The 23,885-nt window shown below is 35.2% G+C and overlaps 2 protein-coding genes across 3 annotated transcripts; one reads left to right on the top strand and one right to left on the bottom strand.

Moving 5' to 3' along the window:
- Nucleotides 1-1,524: 1,524 nt before the first annotated feature.
- On the bottom strand, nt 1,525-12,313 carry LOC140801999 (uncharacterized). 2 transcript variants are annotated; one of them, XM_073157403.1, is made up of 7 exons: nt 11,917-12,313; nt 11,179-11,529; nt 10,945-11,050; nt 8,306-8,420; nt 7,478-8,209; nt 2,821-4,477; nt 1,525-2,323 (listed from the first exon to the last, which is right to left on the bottom strand). In XM_073157403.1, exons 2-7 carry the CDS (start codon nt 11,378-11,380, stop codon nt 1,911-1,913), a joined length of 3,225 nt encoding a protein of 1,074 aa, XP_073013504.1. In that variant the 5' UTR covers nt 11,381-11,529; nt 11,917-12,313; the 3' UTR covers nt 1,525-1,910. The 2 variants fall into 2 exon arrangements, with proteins under 2 accessions (XP_073013504.1, XP_073013505.1); XM_073157404.1 differs by having other exon boundaries at nt 1,525-2,235.
- Nucleotides 12,314-16,694: 4,381 nt separating this feature from the next.
- On the top strand, nt 16,695-23,131 carry LOC140802368 (protein Iojap-related, mitochondrial). Its single transcript, XM_073157881.1, has 4 exons — nt 16,695-17,053; nt 17,617-17,704; nt 17,933-18,030; nt 22,727-23,131. The coding sequence occupies exons 1-4, from the start codon at nt 16,763-16,765 to the stop codon at nt 22,793-22,795; spliced, it is 546 nt and encodes a 181-aa protein (XP_073013982.1). The 5' UTR covers nt 16,695-16,762; the 3' UTR covers nt 22,796-23,131.
- Nucleotides 23,132-23,885: the final 754 nt, after the last annotated feature.

Genomic DNA, 23,885 nt, shown 5'->3' with positions numbered 1-23,885 from the left:
TAAAGGTGTAATTGGAGATAAACAACATATTCATCAAGTCATCCACTACTTTTGTCAAATAAAACAAAAGTACAGACTTCCATCAACACACTACCGCCTCACGATGAGTCTAGTTGGTGTTGACAAGTGACAACAAAACTTTTGGTCAATTCTTATCTGTTGTAATGTTCTTCCATGAATGAGTTTTTTTTTCCTTTTCTTCCTTTGATTTGATTTATATATATATTATATATATTTGTGTTCTTATTTTTTTTTTTTAGAAAAAGGAAGACGAGATACATATACTAGCTACTTATTAGACATACTTTCGGCGAGTCTTAATTTCCCGAGTGTTAAATATCTAACTCGGGAGGGAGAGAATTAAGTATCACCCCTTAAGTTTAAAAAATGTTTAGATCTACCAAAGGTACAAGAAAATAATAATTATTATTATTATATATATATATATATGATGTCTCCTGCATCGCTGATCATGAGTAATTGAGTATCACTTCACTTGGTCGGATTTGTACTCATGTCATGGCCCTCAAAACATAATTTGTTTATGTATTTTTTAGATCATCAAAATAGTAGAAGCTTTAACAAACTTTGAACTTGAATCACCACCAGTAACGTGAAGGGGAATCATCTCCCAGACCTCAAGAGTGTCACTAACTCAAAATTGAAATCATAAGTGTTACGACCCAAAATCAAAATTATAATCGACTTTGTACCTCAATGTACTTGAGGTACAAAAAGCATAACAGCAGCAATCAATCGTAAAAAAAGGTGGTATATTGTCTCTTCCAATAGCACATAGATTGGGCAACCGATCGATTAATCATAATGTGTAGGCTATAAGAGGATCCTAGTGGGGATCCTACACCAAATGACTTCCATTCAGGGCTACTGAACTAGGTTTTTGGTCGGAGGAAATTATATATGGATTTGGTATTGTTCTTTCCCTGCAGGATCTGGCCACCAAACCTTTAAAATGCAGGATTTTGAGAAAAATATAAAATAAAAGCATGCATAAAAGAAATAACATTATAAATACTTGGGCTAACAACATCCCAATAATTATAATAAATCTCCGATCACCTTCTCATTAGTAAAATCACTACCCATAGTGCTGCACTACGTGATCTCCAAAGAACAAATTTCGGATGGAATTCAATTTATTTCATTTAAATAGAATTCAATTGATTGCATTTTATTAATCGTTCCTTTATAGTATTCTCACCTATTCAATAAAATATAACCAAATAAGGGTTAGTTTTGAGATTCAGAATACTTTATTTTAAGTGGTAAATAAATTCCCTCCAAATCTGACTTCAAATCATCAAATTTTGCTAGATATTTTGAAATCCATCCAAATCCAGTGAAACCAATTGAAATCTATCACTTGGTTGTTTCAGATTGAGAATTTGGAGAACGTAATAAAATGTTTTGTGAAATATAAAACAAGCTTTATGATCTTCTCAAGAAAAAAAAAAGTTTTATAAAAGAAAAAAGGGATTATAATGGGACAAGAACTATGGATACTTGCTGAATAGAACACGCGGCCAAGCCATTACCTTCAAAAATTAAGAATTACAACAATTATGAACAATGAAGCCACAACAAAGCAAGAGCTCAAGAAAAGAAAAAGAATTTACAAAAGAATAGAGCTCAAACTGCACTGGTGTCCTCTGAACAAAAAAGATCAGCATCAGAAATAAAGCCGTAACAAAAAGAAGGCAGTGGTGGTAGCTCCTCAAATCACTAATTCCATTCTTGAACTTTCCAAAAGCCATGTCACTGCTGCATCGTGTAGTCTTGCAACTGCATTGAGACCAGAGCAGATGATATCTTCTGAGGTGATGAAAACCGCCTCAATCACCAACAAGAACAAGAGATCTCCTCGACGCACTGCATGGATTGGTTACTCTTTACATAATTGTACAGTTGCACTTTGTTTCCATCTTCGGGGGCTTCAAACTGTCAACTGTCTTCGGAATTTCATCAATGGAAGGTGGGGGGGCTGAGCTCTCGATGTTCTCTCCTAACTCTATGGATGGTGTGTTTGTATCAGCTTCCAATCTTTTCCGTTTGACCATACGAGAACGAAGACCATGTTCATTGGAGACTCGATGCAGATTCTCCTTTTTAGATTTTCCTAAAATTGTAATTCTTGGGTGAGGAGCCTCAGGTACGCTCACCTCCTTTTCCATTGCAATGGTTGCAGCTTTGTAGGCCAAATTATTAATGATAGAACTGCAGAAGAGTACAGTGTCAGTTGCTTCTTCCAATGTAAAGCTTCTCTGCATGTTTCTCTGCCCGTCAACTATCACAACCAGTTCTTCTGCCAGAGGTGAGGAGTAATAAGGTCACTAAAACTTTTCATTGACCAACAATAGAACAGTAATTTGCATACTCAAAAATTCTCAGTCCAGCAATATGAAGTGACCAAAAAGAAATTATCTTAAACATGTACATTATATAGACACTCAAAAACCAAAAATAAATTATATCGTAAACACAATTATCTTCTCTAATTATATCCTTTTGTTCCTTGTTTTCTGTAACTGTATTCACTTGTGTGTCTCACAACAAGCCATGAATTCAGCTATTCTTTTTCTCTCTTTTACTTGTGGCATTACTTATTCATCTCATATGTTCTCATATCACCTACAATGGTCTACTAGTTTTTTTTCCCTAATTATTCTACATACATACATTTTTGGTATTGTCTATGCAAAAGTAAAAGAAACAGACATTAGGCATCAGACTATAACCTTGATGATGGGGCATAGAACATCTTGGAGAGAAGAAAAGTTAGTAAGTCATGAAACCTCATACCAGTGAGATGATCAGGATGTTTAGCTACGTTAGGTTCCACAGAAGAAAGCATGATGTCCTGAGATGATGTGAAAACACAACTTTCATGTAAGTCATCCGCATTACTTGAAACCTGTGATGGTTCATGCTTGGTCTGTGGATCCTCAGATATGTTCTGATCACTTGGCTGTTCTAGGATGCCAAAGGAACGGCGACAGCTAGTAGCATCAGAAGCCTCATCCTCACAAACAGTCTTTAGCATATGGCATTCCTCAGTGATGGATGAATGTGGGATGACACCTACTTCCTCATCTTGATAACTCATTTTGGTATTCTGCAGTGGACCAGTAGCAATCCTGCATGCAGTGTGGTCCTCCACAACCAGATTATCTATGGATAGGCAATCAAATTCTTCACTTATGTCACTTTTGGGGTAAATTGCAGCTGAAGAGCTGCTAATTGACATATCTGACACTGAACCACGGCTTTGACAACTTGATTTGTCGAACTCAATTCTCCTCCTACTCAACTGGTGATGCTTGAGGGCCTCCATTTTGTTAGATGATCCAAGATCAACAGAAGAAGCAGCTGAGGAACTGTCACGCCCAATGCTGCGTTTCATGGCACTCGTATAATCTCTTGCATAAGAAGGGTCAGAACAAAGTATATTTGAAGCAGAAAAAGCCCTTCCTTGCACAATCGGCCACTTGCTGCTGGTTGACCTTTGCAATAGTACTGAAATTCCTTTTCCTTCAGGATTGTCAACCTTGAGACCTGGATGTGCAGTTGGTTCTTCTTGTTGACATTTAGCACCAGTTTCAAGTCTGGAGTCAATCACCATATTGTGACTGTCTGGTTCCCCATCAAGATGATATTGTGATATGACATCTCCAGTCTCGCTGCCTATTTGCGCATCAAAAAGATCTTTTTCACTCATATCCATGATATTTCCAGATGACCCGACTTTGGGCAAACAATCCAGCTGCAATTTATCATTCCTTCCATGATGGCCAAGAAAAACTTCAATGTGATCCTTTTCGGACAATTTGGTAATGCTGGAGAGATGCACTTCATCACAAAATCTTCCATTTACATTTGAAATTTCTGATTGAACTGCTTCATCCTCACGAAGTAGAGTGCCAATTTCCGTATGATGAACTAAATCCTTTTCAGTACACTCTCGACAAATATCTGTAACTTCATCCACTTCTGGGTTATGGAAGTGCTTTCCACATATAGAGCAAGCAGCACATGAAGGACAAGAAGTAGCTGTTGTGACTGTCTCTTCACGAAATTTACCTTTGGTACTTTGTACATCTTCTATCTTGTTTGTCATATTTTCATCAAATTTTTCAGTGTCACTTTGAAGCATTATTGCACCCTCATCATGGCCAGTATCTTCGTTTATCTTGTCCACCTTATCAAAGATAGATATTTCCTCTTGGATATCAGAACCTTCTGCCTTCTCCCACCCATAAGCATTCAGGTCATGCTCAGTTTCCATATAAGGAGAAACAGTAACACCAGGTTCAGAGCTAGCATTACTGCTTGTTGTAAGTGATGAGTTCCTGGAGTATACAGGCCGGTAGATATTGTTTGCATTCCTAACAGAAAGTGTGGCGGCAGGGACACTTGATAGAAGTGGCCTAAACATATTATGAGGAGCCTTCTTATGATCCTAGAGAAACAAATCAGAAGTTTCATTATAAATGTAACATAGAAGTATTCAGCTAATTTATTAGCAAAAGAGTAGTTGATAATAAGTCGGTGGAAAGATGATCAGAAAATGTACAATTACCAACCCTTTAGATTGGAGCACCCAGATCTATCACCATCTACTTTAGATAAAAAAAGAAAATGAAGAAAATAATGAAATTACATAAGTTGTTGAGTAGTGAGGATTCAAGTCCCTCTAGTAAGTTATTTTTAGAGTGTGATTCTAGAACTGAAAGTTCCCAACAAGACCATGCAATTAACCTGTCAACAATAGAAAGCTATTCTATAATATTGTACATCCCCTAGAAAGCCATTTATAATTTTTCAAACAATCCCCATGAAAATGAACCAGATAAAAGAGGCAAACGATAAGAAGATGATTAAGCAATACTCTGGCTCTTCAGTTATTTCACCTTAAGAAACAGATGGATAAAATAAAAAGTGCGAGAATGTTTTGAGATGAATGAAAGATGAGTTAAAGAATCATAGTAATAATGGTTTTCTAAAAATATTGAAGGTTTTAGGAGGAGATAGTTTATCCTCCCCCTCCCCACCCCTCCTCTTCCTGTAAACTGCAGCATCAATAAAAGGACTGCAGTTCTGACTGAGGGGAAAAAACAAAAACAAAAAAACAGAAGGGAGGGTGGATCTATCGAGTTTATCCCTGCTATTCTTCATAAGGATGCTACCTTAGCTGGAAGAGATAAGGGGCAGAATATGCACTTCAGAGAAAAATGAGAAAAGGTGAAACATTTACATTTATTACTGAATCCTGATCCTCTGTAACCAGTATACTTATACATATATTCGGCCAAAATGAAATACATGAGCTTATTTCTTTATAATAGATAAAAAAAAGAAGTTATACCACATTTTTTTCTCCTCAAACTAAATCTGACCTAAGGTTATAACTTATAAATGAACATTGAAAAAAGACTCAAGAAATTTGTATTTCTATATGTTGGAGAAACATATAAGAAAGATCTAGAAAGATTTATCTTGCCAGCACAAAGAGGATAACTCAAATATTAAAGTATAGAAGTTTTGAGTATTCCTCGGCTGGTCCAATTACATTCAGACAGCTCATACACACTAACAAAAAAAAAGATAATTGATGTGATGGTTCTTGTTTTGGGCTCAATAGGTTATTGAACAGGAAATTTCAGTAGTTTTTGTCAAAAGATCTGCAAAACTCCAGACAACCTATAAAAATTCTAAAATCTAAACAAAACAAGAAAAACCATTGAGGACATTTAGAACTACCCAATTTGTTTATTCTAATCTAGGTAAGTTCACCTCAACTAGCACTTACATTAGTATCTATCAGTGCTCAAAGTTCATCAAGTCAACTTAAAACTCGGTGAGACACTCAATTAGTTGGATATTTTGTGATACAATCCAGGTCTAATCGAATCACATCATGAGGGCATTGAGCTCGATGAATTAAATCTATTTATTTTTTAATTGATTCATATTTATCTCTTATATAAGCCCTTAAGGCAAGTCTAATTATATCATGTAAATTACTAAGACAAGTTCAATTAAGTCAAGTAAGCTACTAAGGTAAATTCAATTAAATCATGTAAACATCTAAGGCAAATCCTAGTTCAAGTCGTATAAACCTTTAGGGCTAAGTCCGAGTATGACTCATTGTATTCGAATCTATATATAGAGGGGGGTTGAACTTCTTTGTTTATTAATCCAAGCATTCAAGCATTGAGAAATTATTTTAGACTTAAGTTTATCTTAAGAGTAATAGTAGGATAATCTAGGAGCAGAAGTAAGTTAATCATAGCCGTTTATTTTCTTAAGAGTAGATCTAAGTTAGAAACTTAATTCTATCTTCAACACATAGCCGCCATCACCTTCAATAGCAACCCTACTATATGGTCGTTCACCACCACCCTTGGTCGTCTACCAACCTCCAACGACCGACGCAACGTCAAATATTTATCAATCTCTCCCGCTCTGACCTTCGTTTACTATTTTATTTATATATTTTCATCCCAACTTTTGATTTACGTAAAACCAAAATCATTAGAAGCCTAACTTCCGAAACTACCACCACCTAAATTTTTATAATTTTCTTATATCTAAATCAGTCCAAATCTGACTCGTAACATTTTGTTAAGTCAACAAAATACTTAGAAAATAAACTAGGTTCATGAGGTGGACTCACTTAATAAAATTCTTCTAGTAATTGAAAACTCGGATAGAGTATATATTTATCTCCACGTCTTAATGGCTGTACATGGAGGGTTAAATTAATAAAGAATGGGTAAGACTATCAATAGACAAAACGCACATGATTTTATTCCTCAATAGCTCCGTCACCCCTTAACTTTTAGCCCTCAATTTGTTGAATTTTCCTTCTAGATATGATTCTATTTGATCTAGTTCCATTGCTGCAGGAGTTGTCCATAGTTACCAATTTAACATCTTTGAGCCTTCCGAGGACCATGCAACTCTATGATGTAGAAATGTCCAACTTTCCCCATATAGTACATCAGATTCTTTCGATTTGGTGCTTAGTCATCTTGGTTTGATTATGTTAATCTTATATCGATTTGGAGCTTCAGGTCATTAAGTGAAACAACAAGCCATTTATCCAGCCTTCCCCGTCCCATTCTAAAACACCACCCCATGCCAATTCAGAAGAGGAGTATTCAGCGCACCAAGTAACGCAAAGAGATACGCATGGCAAACCGAAGGTCTGACTGCACTATGTCAAGGCGACCTTTGCACACAATTTTAGGCCAATGTAAATAGTAAAACAAGACTTGATATATTGTCAATTGATTAATTCAGATTATTGCATAAATCAGACATCTTTTACTAGGAGTGCTTAAGAAGGTAGATATAAAGTTTATGTGGTACTAATTAAGTCACTAAAATACTATTAGTATTCTCTAGTTCATTTAGAAATAAAGCAATATGCAGAACAGCTAACAGTAAATCTTACCATCAGTAGAAGTGCAGAATCAAAAGATCTTTTAGGGACAGAACTTGCAAAGGAATTTCTGGATTGTTTGTTTGATAATGCAGCCGTTCTACTGTTAGTTATGACTGCATGTTTTCTTGCAGGGGGGTTGCGAGAGAATCCTACAGGTACTGAGTGCATAAAGTCCATATCATCTTCTGTCGAAGATGCTTCTGAAGTCTTACTATAGGAGCTGAAACGATCCCGTTCATTACTATGTGATGAACTGGCACGTCTAGATGGAGTTGGTGACACTGATTGTCTTCTGAATTTTGATGTTGAATCCATTCCAACTCTAGATGCTGGAGACAAACCCCTTGCCCGTGAAGCTGCCCGATCTGTCAGAAGATTTGGTGGTGCATCTAAGGGGAAACCAGGAAGATTCGGTTGCCATCCTGGAAGTTTTGGTGATGCAGAAGTTCCACGATTAGCTTTTGCCGGGGAGGTTCCCCTTTTTCCAGAGGAGAATGCTTGACTGGTTGAACCAGTGCTCATCCTACGGGGCGTTGAAGACCTTGACGTTGGTGTTGTTGGTTTAGCTGGAGAAATAGGTCTTCTTGACGGTGTTGGCAACCGCAAAACTGGAGGTGGGCTAGATCGAGAAGCTGAAGATGGCCTTGTTCTTGACTGAATTCCACTACTACTAGAGCGTGGAGATATGCTTCGTCTATGTGGACTGGCACTGCTTCTACTTGTCCTTGGAGTCTTCTCAATCTGTCATAGCAAATAAATACGAATGATTATCCATATGGGAACAATTGAATTACTGATTAGTCCAAAGAAAGAATGATAAGAGACATGGTCACTTACCGTGGATGACCTTGATAAAGAATGACTTTGTGGCCTGCCCCTACGGGGCTGACTAATGGATTGAAGTTCATCATCCAATGATGGAAAAAGAGGTGTATCTGGGGGAGTCAGTAGCCTGTTATAGAAGCAAAGGCAGCCTTTATTTCTCACAAATCAGTAGCTCCACTACTTCACATAAAACACAATAAGCAATGTATGAAATAAACTATAACTCCACTTATAAGGTACTTATTCATAATTGAATCTTTGAAAGCCTAAGAAGAGAGGCGCCTCTTTGCTCGCTTATGCAAGAGAGACTTTGACTTCCGCAAATCTAGTCTTATATGCCTTGCCCTAAAGAATAGAATACTAATAATCGGGAGCACCCTGCTTTTCGTCATCCATAGAAAGGAAGAGAGGGATCAGCAAGTAGGTGTTCCCACTTTTACCAAACGCAAAGAGCCCCCATGTTACTTCTCTCATCTCCCTTATCTATAAATACCAGGGGTTAATTAATTGTGATAGACCTTTTTACGAAGTAATAATTAATTGTCATAGACTGGTCTTTTTAGGAAGTAATAATTAACTGTGAGTGATTTTATTCGTATGTTCCTTTAAGTATACAACTCTAGATATAGAAAAATAAGTCATTATGTGAAATAGAATATTTCCCTTTAATTAATTTTCGGAAATGTCACCACAAGTTTTATAATGATTCATATTTGTGACAAATTCTGAGAAATATTGATAAGAAAGACAACCTTAAAAGTTATGGGTACAAGTCAATTTTGTCATTCAAAAAAATATTCCATTTATTGGTGGATATTTTACCTAACTATATTTCTAATTTATAAAACTTCTGTCAATTGAGCAAATACAAGGAAAAAATAAAGTTTGTTGCACTACATAAATAATTAATTGGGCAGATTAGCAAAGCTAACATCAACTGCTCTAGTAATTAAACTCCACTTTTTTCTGATTTTTCAATTCAGAAAGAAACCAATTTGATTTGGACATGTAGTCATGTGATAGTCAATTCAATATTGAACAATTAAATAGTTTATGAGTTCTTACTTAATTTGCATTATCATGCCCTTTTATAAATAATGAACAAATATAGATATTGAAAATGTGCTACTTAGGAATTATTGACAAATAATGACTTGCTGATAATGTATGCCCCAGGTGACATTTTAGCAACCTGCATGTATTATGGACATTAAATCTATAAATGACGAAATAGGACTTAAATTTTTTTTGTGGAAATAATCTAAATCAAGCACAGAAATTGCCACAGACAAAATAACTATATTTATCATTTTGCACAAGGTGAAAATTTTTGGCTTAAGAAAAGGGCGAGATGAAATCTTGACAAGAAATGGTTGTGATGCCAAATATTACAAAAATTGCTGGAAAAGAAAGAATAGGTGCAATTGAGAATCCTTATAAGACAGAACAAAGAGAAAACCAGAATAAAGGAAGACCAGAGAAGAGTCCTTTTTATAGAGTGATCTTGGCATTATATGAGAGGGCGAGGGAACAGTGCTCTGGGTGAATGTGACTTTGATAGCTTGTATAAGAAATTAAACATTCTTCTATGTGAAAATGACCCTGGAACATGTATGATCAATTAGTATATCTCTGTCCAAAGGTGTCATTGACATCATGTCAGCAAATCCAACTAATATTCCTATGCTGATGTGAATGTGTTGACTTGGGAATAGATCCTGCAAGAAGATGACTATGACGACTTGAGAGCAAGCTTTGCATAAAGATGACTCAAATTCTCAACAATTTAAGGGAGACTGTCAAATTAGATCATTTTGATAATTTCCTGAGCTGAGCTGACCATATGTATGACATTACAAGATGGATGATCCCAGGACAGTAGATATTACTTATTATAGACATGTAGATCCAGGCTCAGAGGATTCTAAAAAAACAGTACGACATTTGTAGAATATACATGAAGAAAATCTTTAGGAGACCTGCTTCATTAATGCAAAATTCTTATGTAAAACGACTAGCGTTAGCCATCAATCATTCATGTGCGTTACACATGTGGTTGCTAATACGTGAACATAAATATTGTGACAAATTCTGAGTTTTAAAGATAATTAGTAAATAATATAAATACATATGTACTATAAGACTATAAGTGTACAACTTGTATGGACATTTTACAAAAGATATCAGTTTTGGTCAGTTTTGGTTTTCATATACGCATAGAAGGACTACTCTTGACCTATGTTGACTCATCCCTTTAATCTTATAAAAGAAATAATGAAGAGAATTGAATGGACTTTGGCTGCTTTAGTTAGTTAGTTACACCTCAGTTTCAGTTTATAGTAGACTGACTATTAGTTAGGATTTCAATATTATGCATTTAAATTCGAAAATGATAATAGATAATATTGAGCTTTTGTGGTTTAGTAACTTGTTTAATGATGAGAATGCTTAAAGTATTGGCAAGCTGTGTGACTGTCATTTTTTTATCATGAAACAATTCAAATACGAAATAACATTTCAAACTCAAAGTAGCATAGAAGGTAGGGAGAAAAATCAAGTATAAAACATTATCCATAGCAATAAAAAGAACAGAACACAGCCTGCTAAGCATGAAGAATGTAGTAACAGCCTGTTTAACGAAAGGAGCTCACCATTCATAATCATCTTTATCACCTTCAGCATGCAGCAGATCACTACTCTCTCCACGTGGTGGAATGGTGATGCTCAGTTTGAAATCAGACGAGTGTCGCAATTGTGCTGCCAGCATGCAGAAACAGTATATAGCCAAGAAAATAAATTATGTTATCTATTAGAATGTTGAGAGCTTCAAGGTGTAGAATGTTTCCTAACACAGGAGAAAGAAAAAGAAGAAGAATGGGAATTACATATGGATTCATCAATATCATCTGATGTCTGGAGCAAAAAACTGTCCCTCTCGTGGTTTTTTATATCAGTAAACAAGCTGAGATCGTCATCTTTTGCTTTACGATGTAATACACTTTCAAAACTGCGACCCCTCTTGTGGATAGACTCTTCAACGCGCTCCCTTGCAGGTGAATACCGCAATGAAGGTGAGGGTGGCATCATTTACAACACCGCGACTCTGGCTCACGTGGGTATCTCAGGATTCTCCTTCTCTTTCACAAACCAAATCGGTGAATTCCATATACCCAGAAAAACCATGACATGCAATCTTCCATCCAAGATGTTGTGGCCAGCAGCTCTGATGCCATTACCTGTTATTTACAACCAAATTACTGCTCCAAACTGTGCAAATAAATACCAAATACAACAGAAGTAGGCATGACCAAGAAACTGAACAAAAAAATAATATATATAGAGAGAGAAAATAAATCAACTAGTTTCTCGAATTCAGATAAACTTTACTGAGCCCAATTCATACGAAAACAGAATTGGCATTAACTATAAACCCAAAAAATCCATAAAACCATAACCACTAGACCAAAACAAGATCACGACTTTTCATGAACCACTACACCAAACTACATGTCCAGTAAACTAAACGAACAAAGAACAAGAATCCGACCCAATTACACCGAAAGAGCTAACTCAGCAAGCATTTTTCTCGCCACAAAACCCCCCCACAAGTTTTCGCAGATTACCATTGCCAAACCCCCAACAGCTTCCGATCCCCTCCTCTCCCACCTCCCAAGCTAGGGTTCGAATCCCGGGTGCAATCCGGTGCTCCGGCAAGCAAAATCGAGATACACCGGATCGGGGAGACCGATCGCCGATGAGCAAACCCTAATTTCGCAAGTAAAATTCCAAACTCGGAGAGATTTCGCGAAGAAGAGAAAGAGAAAAAAATTAAAAAGGAGAGGGTTGAAAAGAAAATTTCTTTCTTTTTCTTTTCTTTTCTCGTTTCCTTCTCTTTTGCTGAATTGCGTTTCACAGAAGCAAAGCTCTTCGCGAGAGCTGAGTCTTTGCTCTCTCTCTCTCTCTCTCTCTCTCTCTCTCTCTCTCTCTCGTTAGTGGTTTTCTTGTTCTTTTCTTTTTCTCGCTTTTTTTATTGTTTCCTATTTTAGATAGAGAAGTCGAGTTTACCGTATTGCCCCTGATGAATGGAGGAAATAACGAGATCAGGATCCGAGGAGGAGGGCTTGAAGTGTACTGTTATGCCCCTGGTGGATAACGGAATAACGAGATTAGGAGGGAAAAAAGGAGGGAGGTTTAACTAATTGACCTTCGGATCCTTATTGGATATCCGATATAAGAAGTACCGTGATCTGTCATCCCGCTCATCATTATTTGGATATCCGATAACTAGATTCGAATTTTAAGGCTTCCTATCAAAATTTAATATTATATTTATGCATAAAATTATTTTACTCTTTTTATATTTTTTTTATTCAAATTAATAGAACCTGCTAAAATTACCAAAAAAACCATTTAATCAAATATAATAAAATATTCAAATTACTTTTCTCTCCAATCAATTTATCTTATTATTAACCATTTTATTTTAGTCGTAAATGCAAACAATAATTTAATACAAAACAAAATTATATTAAAAAGTAAAATAATTTTCTACTTAAGTATATAAGGTAAAATGCGCATTTAGCCCCATTTATATTTTTTTAATTATCTAATATAAATTTGCCATTTACGATAAGAACACTGCAAATATTATTAGGAATAAGAGTATTTATACGAGAAATTACATGTGAATCAAAATAATTTCCTTCTACAATTTCTAAAATTTTGGTATATATAGGGTAAAATTTAGGGATTAATTTATTATCGCGGCTAAAACTTTTAAAATACCATAATAAATGAAAGTATCATAAATGTTATGGAATCTATCCGATTACTATTAAAGGTGAACTTAGGGTAACATAAAACTATATGAATTATTTTAAATAATTTTACGACTATTAAATGTTACCCAATATCATAATACGAAAGAAAAATCTCTCTACTTTGTAAAAGAAAATAATAGTGATAAAATTTTACGCTCTAAACTGAAGAGTATTTTAGTCATTTATAATATATTTCTGATATTGGGAATAACGCGATGGCTATTATGATATTTAAAAAAAATCAGTGGCAATTATGCAAAAGGAAAAAAAGAAGCCCTAAAAATTATTATTCTATATGTAAATTAAAAGCTGTAGAACTCCACAAAGTATATGGATCTTTGGAACCTCGTCATTTCCTTTTTATTTCTATATTTCATAATATTTTTTTTTCTTCTCTCATCTTTCTAAGACCCAAAATTATTGGTCAACCATCAAATCATGGAAAGCAAAACATAGGCAAGGAAACATTCATCGTCTCAAAATCCGGAAGGTGAGCTTTTCCCATCTTTCACTGATCAATGCTTGTTTGTGAGTCCCTCTCATTTGGATAAACTTCGTTAGTAGAGGAAGCATCCATCATATATGGATATATATATATATATATAGAGAGAGAGAGAGAGAGAGAGAGAGAGAGATAGAGAGAGAGATCTATATCAACTCATCCACTCATTTGACACTACTCCATTTCAACTACCATTCACTTGCAGACGAGTTGTATAAATGCACGGTGGTGATGGTAGACTGACGGCTCTTTCCAATAATTAGGTTAGACAACTAAGTCAATCCTTTTATAAAAACGAATACTAATAGACCAATTCGAATCACACTCGGTGTAGTTTTACCGGTTGTAAGTAAATTTAGAGCAAATCTTGTGGTTTGAATATAAGAGTTCTCGTTAGCTAATTTACTTAAAAATTTATCTCATTTTCATATTAGGTATATATTATCTTAACACTAGTAGTTGTGCTCGATTAAAGTTCATATCCATATTTTAGATTTTTATTCTCAAAAAATAACCCATGTGAGAGGATATTTTCAGAGTTATAAACAAACATTATCCTCTTGATAGCTTTCCATGATGCTATTTTGAGAATATGATTCAAAAGTAAATATTGAAAACTTTAGGGCGTGGAATGTAGTTTTCCCAACTTAAATAAAATTAATGAATGGGAGAGGAGGAGGAGGTGGTGGAATGTTTCTATCATTCTAATGCCAAAGATTTTAGTTTGAAATGGACTACTACTCTAATACATCTATATCAGGATTTTGGAGGCTTGGATAATAATAAAAAAAGGTGTGGAGAAGCACACAAAATATTTGGCTTCATTCATCTCTTCTCCAACTAAAATCTATCCCTATTGGAAAATTTTCTATGTTTATGGTATAGATGAGGGTGTAATTTGTAAAAAGGTCTTTTCCCAGTCTTTCATCATGAAACTTTTTTAGTGAAATAGGTCTATTTTTCAAACTTATAGGCTAAATAGGTGAGCTTTCAAACTTTAATTGTTTTTTTTTCCTCATGAAAATGATACACTGCTAATTTTACCATCAGTTAGATATTAAAAAGTATACTATCGTAAATACGCATTAAATATATAAATCTAAATAGTTTAAAAATTCACTTATTTATATAATAAATTTAGTCTAAATTTTTTTAAGGTAAAATAATAGATTTTATTAGAGGATACAATGAGTAAGTTCAACAACTTAAGAAAGTCAATCTATCGATTAAGATATAATTAGCATATATATCAGAAAGTACTCGTCTCTTTCTCTAGTCCATGATTAGTCTACAGGCTCATGATCTATAAAAAAAAGAGTAATATTAATTTTGGTGAAATATATTTACTATTAAGATAAACGATTCTTCACCGAGGTATTTTCTGAAAGTTACTTTCTATTATTTCTATGATATATTACATGTATAAAAACACTAAGCTCGAGACCAAATCACTTTCACAAAAATAGTTTAACTACCTATTACTCTAAATATTTTGCAACCTCACCTATTTATTGAATACATTTTACAAAACAAGTTCTTCAACATAGAATCATGGGTGCATGGTTTCCCAAGGGTAGATTGGATAATTTCTACAATTCGAGGGGCAATCTTTTATAAATAAAGAAAAATAGTAGGCATGTAAGAGAATCTATCAGAAAGAAACAAAAAAGAATTGAGAATTAATTAACCCAACCTTCAACAACAACATCCTGCCTTAAAACATTATCTTTTAGTCTCCATTGAACTCTTCTCTAGGATACCATTAAAAAAGGGCCAATGTATTAGCCTAGTCAACAACCTTGGCAAAAAAAATATATTATTATTATTATTATTATTATTATTATTATTATTATTATTATTTCCTTGCCATCTCTTTTTTTGTTTCTTTAATCTAATTGCAACACAATGTGATAGTTGACAACACTATATTTCCAAACAGTCATATTTGAAAGGAAATTTTATATTCTGAGTTGGTGGCAAGTTCTAAATTTTTTAACCTTTGGGAAAATAACTATCCTTGAACTGGATTACTTTATACTCTAAAAATAATAAAAGAAAACTAGTTTGGAAAATACAAAGGAACTAATTGTTGAGCATTTCAAGCCTCATTGTCTGCATTTTTTATATTTTTATTTTATTTAGATAGAAAAGCTAGAAGTAAATGGAGTTTGAATCTAGAAAAATTTGTATATAAATACCTAGCTTTATACTATAATTATGATTTACACCCTATATTTTTACTATTTATAAATCAAGTCCTATAATTTAGTAAATATATGTAGAAAACACATTGTGCTATACTTGAATTAACATCGTGAGAATATTTAGTTAAGTAGAGATATTTTATTTCAAAAATAACTAAAATGTCATTAATATGACTTGATTGATGATATTTTTATAATTTTATTAGTATAGTTAATCTAACTCAGAGATTTAATTAAGTTTAACTAACTGATCTAACGGTAGAGTATTTTCTGCACATATTTGCTAAATTATAGGGCTCTATTTGTAAATAGTAAAAATATAGGGTGTAAATTATAATTTTATTAAAATATAAGGTGTTATATGCAAATTTCCCTTGATCTAGTTGTTAAAAAATTGCAACATCTATGTGCTTAGTTTCCATAAACCATCTTAATCAATCCCCATATGAGAGAAGGTATCACTCCATGCTATATTTAAACCAAGCATAATATTTGGTCGTAAATATTAAAAATAAATCAAATCAAATCAAAAGAAAACTTTAGATATTTAAGCTCAAAATTAATCAGGCTAAGCCTTATCTAGGCCGAGTCTGGCCCAGCCCATTAAGCCCGCTCGCTTCCTATATTGGTCTCATATCAAAAGTTTGGTACAACTGAGGACTATTATATAAATTTCTCAGAAAGAAAAAAGAAAAAAAAAGAAAAAAAGAGGACTATTATGTAAAAGTATTTTTTAATATTAATAATATTGCTAAATATTATTGATATGTCACAAACTAGTGGGCGGGGGAACCCGGCCCGCCTAAAGATTCATATATTTTATTTCGATAAAATTTTGTTTATATTAGGATCCAGATACAGCCTGACCCGGATCCGATATGTTGCCACTAGCATAGTAGCAACCCTCGATGCTCCTGCAGTCGAACACTCTCGAATACCTTCGATGCTCTCCTCTCTGCGATCGCGAGCTCTCACGGCTTTGCTCTCTTCTCCTCCTCCTCCTCTCCAATGGAAGCTTCCACTAGGGTTTGTCCGCTCCTCTTCCTCGTCGTCGTCCTCGAAGCTAGGGATTCTTGATCTGGGCGAGGTGGAGAAGGTCCTTAGCGACGTGAAGGCCGATGACGTGCGGGTGATCCCCGTCGGAGACCAGTGCGATTGGACCGACTACATGGTCATCGCCACCGGCCGATCCACCTGGCACGTTCGTAACATCGCCCAAGCTCTAATCCACAAGGCAGGTCCGATACCCTCCTCTTCCTCATGGAATCACGCATCTTTCGGTGGTGCTGCGGAACCCTAGGTTTTGATTCTTTTGTTGTTTTGGATCGGATTTGTTTTGATGTTGATGTGGTGTTGTATTAGTTGCATTTTTTTTTTGGTTTAATGGAATCAAAAATGGAAAGGGGGAAAAAGTAACCTTTCTGCAAAATGGTAATTATGGCTCGTGTGAGATTGAGATTGTATCAAATAATAGTAGATCTTTTTGTGAAATGAATATTGGTGGTTTCTCCGAGCAAGTTACATGTAAGTGTAACGATCTTATCTTGACAGATAAGTTCGTACATTAACGAAGTTTACATGACTTTAAAGTATGTGCTTGGAGTATAGTCTTCCATTTTTTCTTTTTCTCCTTTTCTTAGTTTTATGTAGCTAGAAGACTGTTGTTTAATGCTGGATTACGAGTTCTTCACATTGTTCAATTGCATCTTAGGAAGTCACAAACTAGTGCAGCTTATGAAAAATATGTACTTGTTATATGTTATTATCATAATTCATTTCTTAATTGCTGCTGAGCAGGTAAAACAAAAGCAGAAGGGATCTGAGAGACTACTGCTCCCAAGTGTAGAAGGCCATGTAGGTGGAAAGTGGATTGTCATTGATTCTGGTTAGTACCTCTTTCACAAATTCATATAGTTCTATGACTTTCAATCTAATTTTAATATGTGACTGGATCCCGAGATTCAATGGTAAAGATCGTCAAAGAAAATATTTATCTAAAGCAATACTGCTTTTGATTGTTGACTAGGGTGATCAATAGTGAGGTCCTTTTTTTTATAAATGCACTTTATAAGCTCATTGAATTATTTCTTTGGATCTCTTCCTAATCTTACAGGTACTGTAATAGTTCATGCACTTGATGAAAAGGCAAGAATATATTATAATTTGGAAAGTCTTTGGACAAAAGAGATGTCACCAAAGGTTCCAAACCAGGTTAGTTTGAATAATTTGTTAATTGATGTGTAATGTGATTGCTTTTTTAATACATCTCGTTGCTAAAATGTTAACCGATAGTTGTAAGGATCAGTAGTCACGATCATGTTCTCTTAGTTTTCCAATGATGTGGTCTACTACTCAAGGTTCTTTTGTATATATGAAAAGTGAACAATGTGAGAAAAGTGATTCTTGCTTGTAACTAAAACATTTATTGAGGTGGCAAAACTTGCACGATGAGTCTGGCTCATTATTTTTAAGATATGACTTGTGTAAGAAATAAGGTTATTTTGTTAGTTTAACGTAATCACAGAAGTTTGTAGTAGTCACTTGGTGTGACAGTGAGGCTTGTCCCTTGCCTCCAAGAGGTCATAGGTTCAAATCTTGGTAACAACCTCTTGAATATTAAGGTTAATGTTATATACATCTTCCTCCATAGGCCCTGTGTACGGAACATCTTGGTGCGTTGGCTTCTTCTAGATATTGTACTTGTGCATGCACATGCAAGTTAGTATGTTTCTTTCATCTTGTAGAGATGATATTTAGGAACTATTCTATTAGCATGTTCCACTTTTTCATTTTTTTTCATATGCTGTGAATCAATATTTTTTCTCAGCACTAGGCCTTCTTCCTTTCTATTTGCTCTCAATTGTTAGCTTCCACTTTGCAATTATTTAAGCTTGTATATGATTGTGAAAGGGGATTAATGAACCAGTTTTGTTCAAGCATATTTGAGCAATTTTCTCTACCATATATATATATATATATAATTTCTAGTTATGTTTAACTTCAAATTTCCCTAAGATTGTTTATGAACCAGATCTGTACTGATCCGAACGTAAGAAAATTATAAAAATTTAGGTGGTGGTAGTCTCATGAGTTAGAGTTCTAATGGCTTTGGTTTCACCTAAATCGGAGGTCTGAATGAAAAGATATAAATAAAATAGTAAAGGAAGGTCAAAATAAGGCAGAACGGTAAATATTTGACGTTGCGGCTACCGTTAGAGGGTGGCGGACGGCCAAAGGTGGTGGTTGACGATCGTATAGTAGGGTGGCTGTTGGAGGAAGATGGTGGCTAGGGTTTGGGTGCTTAGAAGGGCTCTACGATTGCGATAAATTTTTATGAAAATAAAGACGATCTAACAGCTACAATAAAAACGGCAAATGCGATAATAAGAAAATAACTAAACTCAATTAATTTTCAATGCTTGGATGTTTGGATGATTAAACTAAGAAGCCCATCCCCTCGATATATAGAGGTTAAGTATAATGAGTCATACTTGCACTTAGCCCTAAATGCTTATACGACTCAAACTAGGATTTGCTTTAGAGACTTACATAACTTAATTGAATTTGCCTTAGTGGCTTACATGACTTAACTATACTTGCATTAAGGGCTTACATAAGCATGAAATAATTAAAAAATAAATATGCTCGATCTATCGAATCAATGTCCTCATGATGCGATCTGTCCCGGTTTGCATCAGAGATGATAGCAACTTTATAAACATACAAAGGATCTTTGTTTATTCTAATATCTAACCTATCTAAATTATCAAGTGATTGTATTTTTGTATACCAGCAGTGCATGATATTGCATGAGACTTGATAAACAAAGTGCCCTCATCTTACTGAAGCTAGTGAGAAGTTTAGGCACTATGCTGGATTTTTACAGTAATCAGTGAAAAAAAGTACTATCATGCAGTTGATATACTTGCACTAGCTAAAGTTACTTTGATCCTTAAAAATGAAACACACGTTAACGTCTTTTGGTGATCTAATGTATGGTGATCATTGTTTTAAATAACTTCACCCTTAATCCCCAGGCTTCCGTCTTAGATAGAATATAACTAGGTTTTGCTTAGGTCTCACCGAGCTAACCGCCTTAACATCTTGTATCATATTTTAGTATATAATTGACTTTGAAAATCAAAATTATTGTATATGTTGATGAATTAGTGGATTTTAATAGTTTACTATAGTTCTCAACAAGAATGCATTAATATATTGTTTTAGATTGTAGGTATAAATTTTAACTTATTTTCTAACTATTAGTTCTTTTATTTGTTTATTTTTTAACTGTCTTGAATTGTAGGCGTCTGCCTACACATTCGCCTAACGCTTAGGCATTACATGATCCCTTGCCAGTCTCTCCTCTGTCCACCGTCTATGGTCTTTTAAAACCTTGATGGTAATGCATGCTAGGAGTACTGCCATTCAATAGAATTCTGTGAGTTTTGAAGTGTCAGAAATATCATATCACTGGAAACTTAAATCTATATGCTAGATGTCGGGTACCGATGGTTTTGAAACTACATTTGTGAAATGTCCACAACACTAGAAACTCCAAGCTGAGTCACTCTTTGAACCCCACAATGTTGTATTCTGTGTAGTGACTTTTTTTTTATATTTATGATAACAAGTCTCGCCATTTTTTTGTTGCACATATCTGCAACATCTTGATAACCAATTTGGGACAGCTTCTCATGGATATTGTATCATAGTTATGCCACATACTCTTGTGCAAAATCTATGCATTCTTGCACGAACTAAGTTCTTGCCTTAAGGTTATCCTCATTCTTGACTTTTTATCCCATGATGGTGTTGTTGTTTATATCTCTATCTTTTGATCATAAACTACAAAGTTGCTAGTCTTAACTAGATCCTTTTATATATTTTCTGATAACATATGAAAAGAATCAATCTGTATGGTAAGAAAATTGTTTATGAGCTGTATTGAAGGATTTTACGGAAAAAAAAAATCCTGAGTCTCACAGCGCCTAGTGCCAGTCTTTCTTTCATCTCTTTGTTATCATTACCTAATGGACTAACCTCAATCTCCTACAGGACTTGGTGTCCTGAATGTTATATAACTATATTAGTCCCTACTGTCTGAACAAGGCTCAATTTGTAATTGCAAGATTGACAAACAAACACTTGTATATCTTTATTAAGTTGAATATTTTGACATTTTTTTTTACTTAAAAACATGGAAGTCTTCCAAATCTGTTATTTGTAGGTTGAGTTTGCCAATACCTAGTTAACCAACCCGTTATGTGCTTTATCTTCAAACTTTCTTTGTTTCTGGAATCTACTTAATTGTGAAGGCCATTTCTTCAGGTTTTCTGATCATGTTGGAACTCATAGTGAGAGGAATAATAGAAGGAAATTTGAGAGTTCTGCTTTTTTTTAGAATGGGAGAGCAAAACACTGATTGCCCCCCCCCCCCCACACACACACACAGAAATGTGGTTGTACTTACTGATGGGAGAATGATGTGGGACAGAAATAGGACCTAGATGTCTCGAAAGTATTGCAGCAGAGTTGAGCTGATGAAGACGGACATCAATCTCGGCCATTGTCCAAATTCTGAGTAATAAATGCACCGGCAGTACCTAATCATGGGGCCTAGATGCTTGCATTAAAAGATAGCATTTTATATTGGAAGGTAGCTATGCATGCATTTTGCCAAGATAGGCCTAAGCATATTGGCATTCAAAGAATGAATGCTTGCAAATGTATTGCAAAGTGCTCGGGAAGTTGAATTTTAGTAGTAAATTGATTGCTGACAAATGCAAGTGGTATATTAGTTGGAGTTGCTAGTAAAATTGACAAAAAATTAGGCTTGGGTTCTGCAGGGTCGGTTATTGTACTTCTAGTCAGACCTGAGCAGAAAAGGCCTGCCCTGGCTTTAGGCGGAGCAAGTCAGTGGCTTAGTCGCTGGACAGAGCTAGGCTAAAACCGCCAAAGACCAAGTTTATCTCAAGCTTGGCTTGGGCCTGAAATTTATACTGGCCCTTCCCTACCTTTCTTGAGCCAGCCCTAATTGGTGGATCTATGAAGGAAAACTGACTATGGATCTGTCTCGTTCACTTTAGCTCACTTGCAAGGTGCAACCTCTGATGGGGCTCTGCAAGTGCCAATTAGCTAGGATAGCCGTTGGCTGCTCCTCACCTGGGCATTCTGTGGCTGAGGCTTAAATCTTGGTTATTCCTCTAGGTGTTAATTTGTGGTGTCCGATTAGTCTTGGATCAAAAGGCCTTTTAGCTTGGACTTAAAGTAGCCTTTGTTATGTTAATGCCAACTTATTGCGCCGAATGCAGTTAATGCTTGAACAGGAACATTTACTATGAAAGAGGCTCATCTTCAATCTTTCCAGGGCAGATTTGCTATTTTTGATATGACAAAGATGTAAATCATTAGGAACTTATTATGGCCATTCGTCTCATCTGCTTTCTTTCAATCATGAATTCTCTCCTAGTGTCTATAAAAGTGTGTTAATATACTGTTCCACCGAACAATATATGTCGTAATTTTATCATGAGACCATGTTCTTTGTTTTAGGAGGAGTCCAAATTTGCAAGGTCCTCAAGGTACCCAGGTGGTACCAAAAGTTTTGCATTTTGCTATATTTTAACTTTGCTGTTGAAGATTCCTGTTGGCTTTATTTATGGACCCTGACCTAGTCAAGACTGTCAGGTGACTCAGGTTGATTGCAGGAGCCACTGTGGTGCTTTATTGTGACCATTCAATCTTTTCTTCCAGAACCCTAAATTTAAAATAACTTTAAATATTTGGCGTACATATAGCTAATGCAGCGGAATGTTATAAAAGGAGTCCAGCATATAGTTATGGTAATTTTGTTGCTTTCAAATTACTTAATTAGTAAGTCTGACAACATGATTTTTGCCTGCAGGAGTTGGAGAAATCTCTTGAGAAGACTCGGCGTAGAAACAACTCAAAGAAGGTCATGAAAAGTGTATGAATGAATGGCATGACCCACTAGCCGGTTTTCCCGTCATGCAAGATAAATTCTGTTTGAAGAACATTCATTAGGTCTCTGTTTAGCCACTGCTAAAGTTACTCCCCAATTAATTATTTTCCTGTGGCTCTTAGATAGTTGGAACTTAAAAAAGAACCATCCTCTGATGATTGTACAACTAGGTTATTCAGTGGTTTACCAACATAAAATCTAAGTGAAATATGTGATGGAGCAACTGCAGGGATGTAGTTTCTAATCCAATGTACTAATATATTCCCAGGCTGAGGATAAGATCCTCAGTGGATTAACTTGCAGTGGATCTGTGAGATTCTTCTTTTATTTGTGCCATGTCTTTTTCAATATTCTGTTCTATGATAGACACATACACACACAGACTTGGATGTGATATCTTCAGAATCGTTACTGGTCTGCTGTCACAATGGAACTCCAGTAGGGTGCTTGCGGTTCCTTTTGGGTGCTCTACGAATCTACCATAAGAAGAAATTGCGGTGGTTGTTCGGTTGATGTCTCTTTCTCCTCTTTTACTTCGGACGGGAGATATTGGGTCGAATTTTTCGTTGTTGTTTGGTTGATGTCTCTTTCTCCTCTGAACTTCCAATTGGAGATATTGGGTCGAAGACTTCATTCGCTTGCTGTCTCTTTCTCTTCTCCACTTAAAATTGGAGTATTCGGTCGAATGTTTCGAATTTCAATACTAGAACACAACTCTTTCTCTATTTCAAGAAAGAGGCTCAGCTATGTAACAGTTTGTGGCCTGTTATGGCACGTCATGGTGGTTGATGACATGCCGTGCCACACTTCCACGATAGTTAATGACGGAGAAAAAGATAATTTGTAGTAGGAACGGAGTCATTTTCTAATAGAGCAATTTAATAGGTTTAACTGTATAACAGTGAGAGAATCTTTGTTGTCCATTTTATTTTCATTTTATCATTGGTTGCTATAAGTTACTATTCTCCTTTAATTTTGGGCATATTTGATGTTGATTTTGTTTTCAATTACAAGGCAAACAAACAGTAATCCTATACAGCTCAATATTTCCCGTATACGATTATCTCACCATTTTGAGGGT

This window comes from Typha latifolia, chromosome 15 (genome assembly GCF_019914945.1).
Source record: "Typha latifolia isolate L0001 chromosome 15, TyphaL0001v2, whole genome shotgun sequence".
NCBI lineage: Eukaryota > Viridiplantae > Streptophyta > Magnoliopsida > Poales > Typhaceae > Typha > Typha latifolia.
The sequence above is the reverse complement of the archived record's forward strand: the minus strand, read 5'-3'. Positions and strand labels throughout refer to the sequence as shown.

Coding starts and splice junctions, on each gene's coding strand:
- LOC140802368 (XM_073157881.1), top strand. CDS start 16,763: ATGCTCTCCTCTCTGCGATCGCGAGCTCTCACGGCTTTGCTCTCTTCT. Junction 17,705..17,932: donor GTGGATTGTCATTGATTCTG/GTTAGTACCTCT, acceptor CTAATCTTACAG/GTACTGTAATAGTTCATGCA. Junction 18,031..22,726: donor CACCAAAGGTTCCAAACCAG/GTTAGTTTGAAT, acceptor TTTTGCCTGCAG/GAGTTGGAGAAATCTCTTGA.
- LOC140801999 (XM_073157403.1), bottom strand. CDS start 11,380: ATGATGCCACCCTCACCTTCATTGCGGTATTCACCTGCAAGGGAGCGC. Junction 8,421..10,944: donor GATAAAGATGATTATGAATG/GTGAGCTCCTTT, acceptor CTTCTATAACAG/GCTACTGACTCCCCCAGATA. Junction 8,210..8,305: donor CTTTATCAAGGTCATCCACG/GTAAGTGACCAT, acceptor TTGCTATGACAG/ATTGAGAAGACTCCAAGGAC.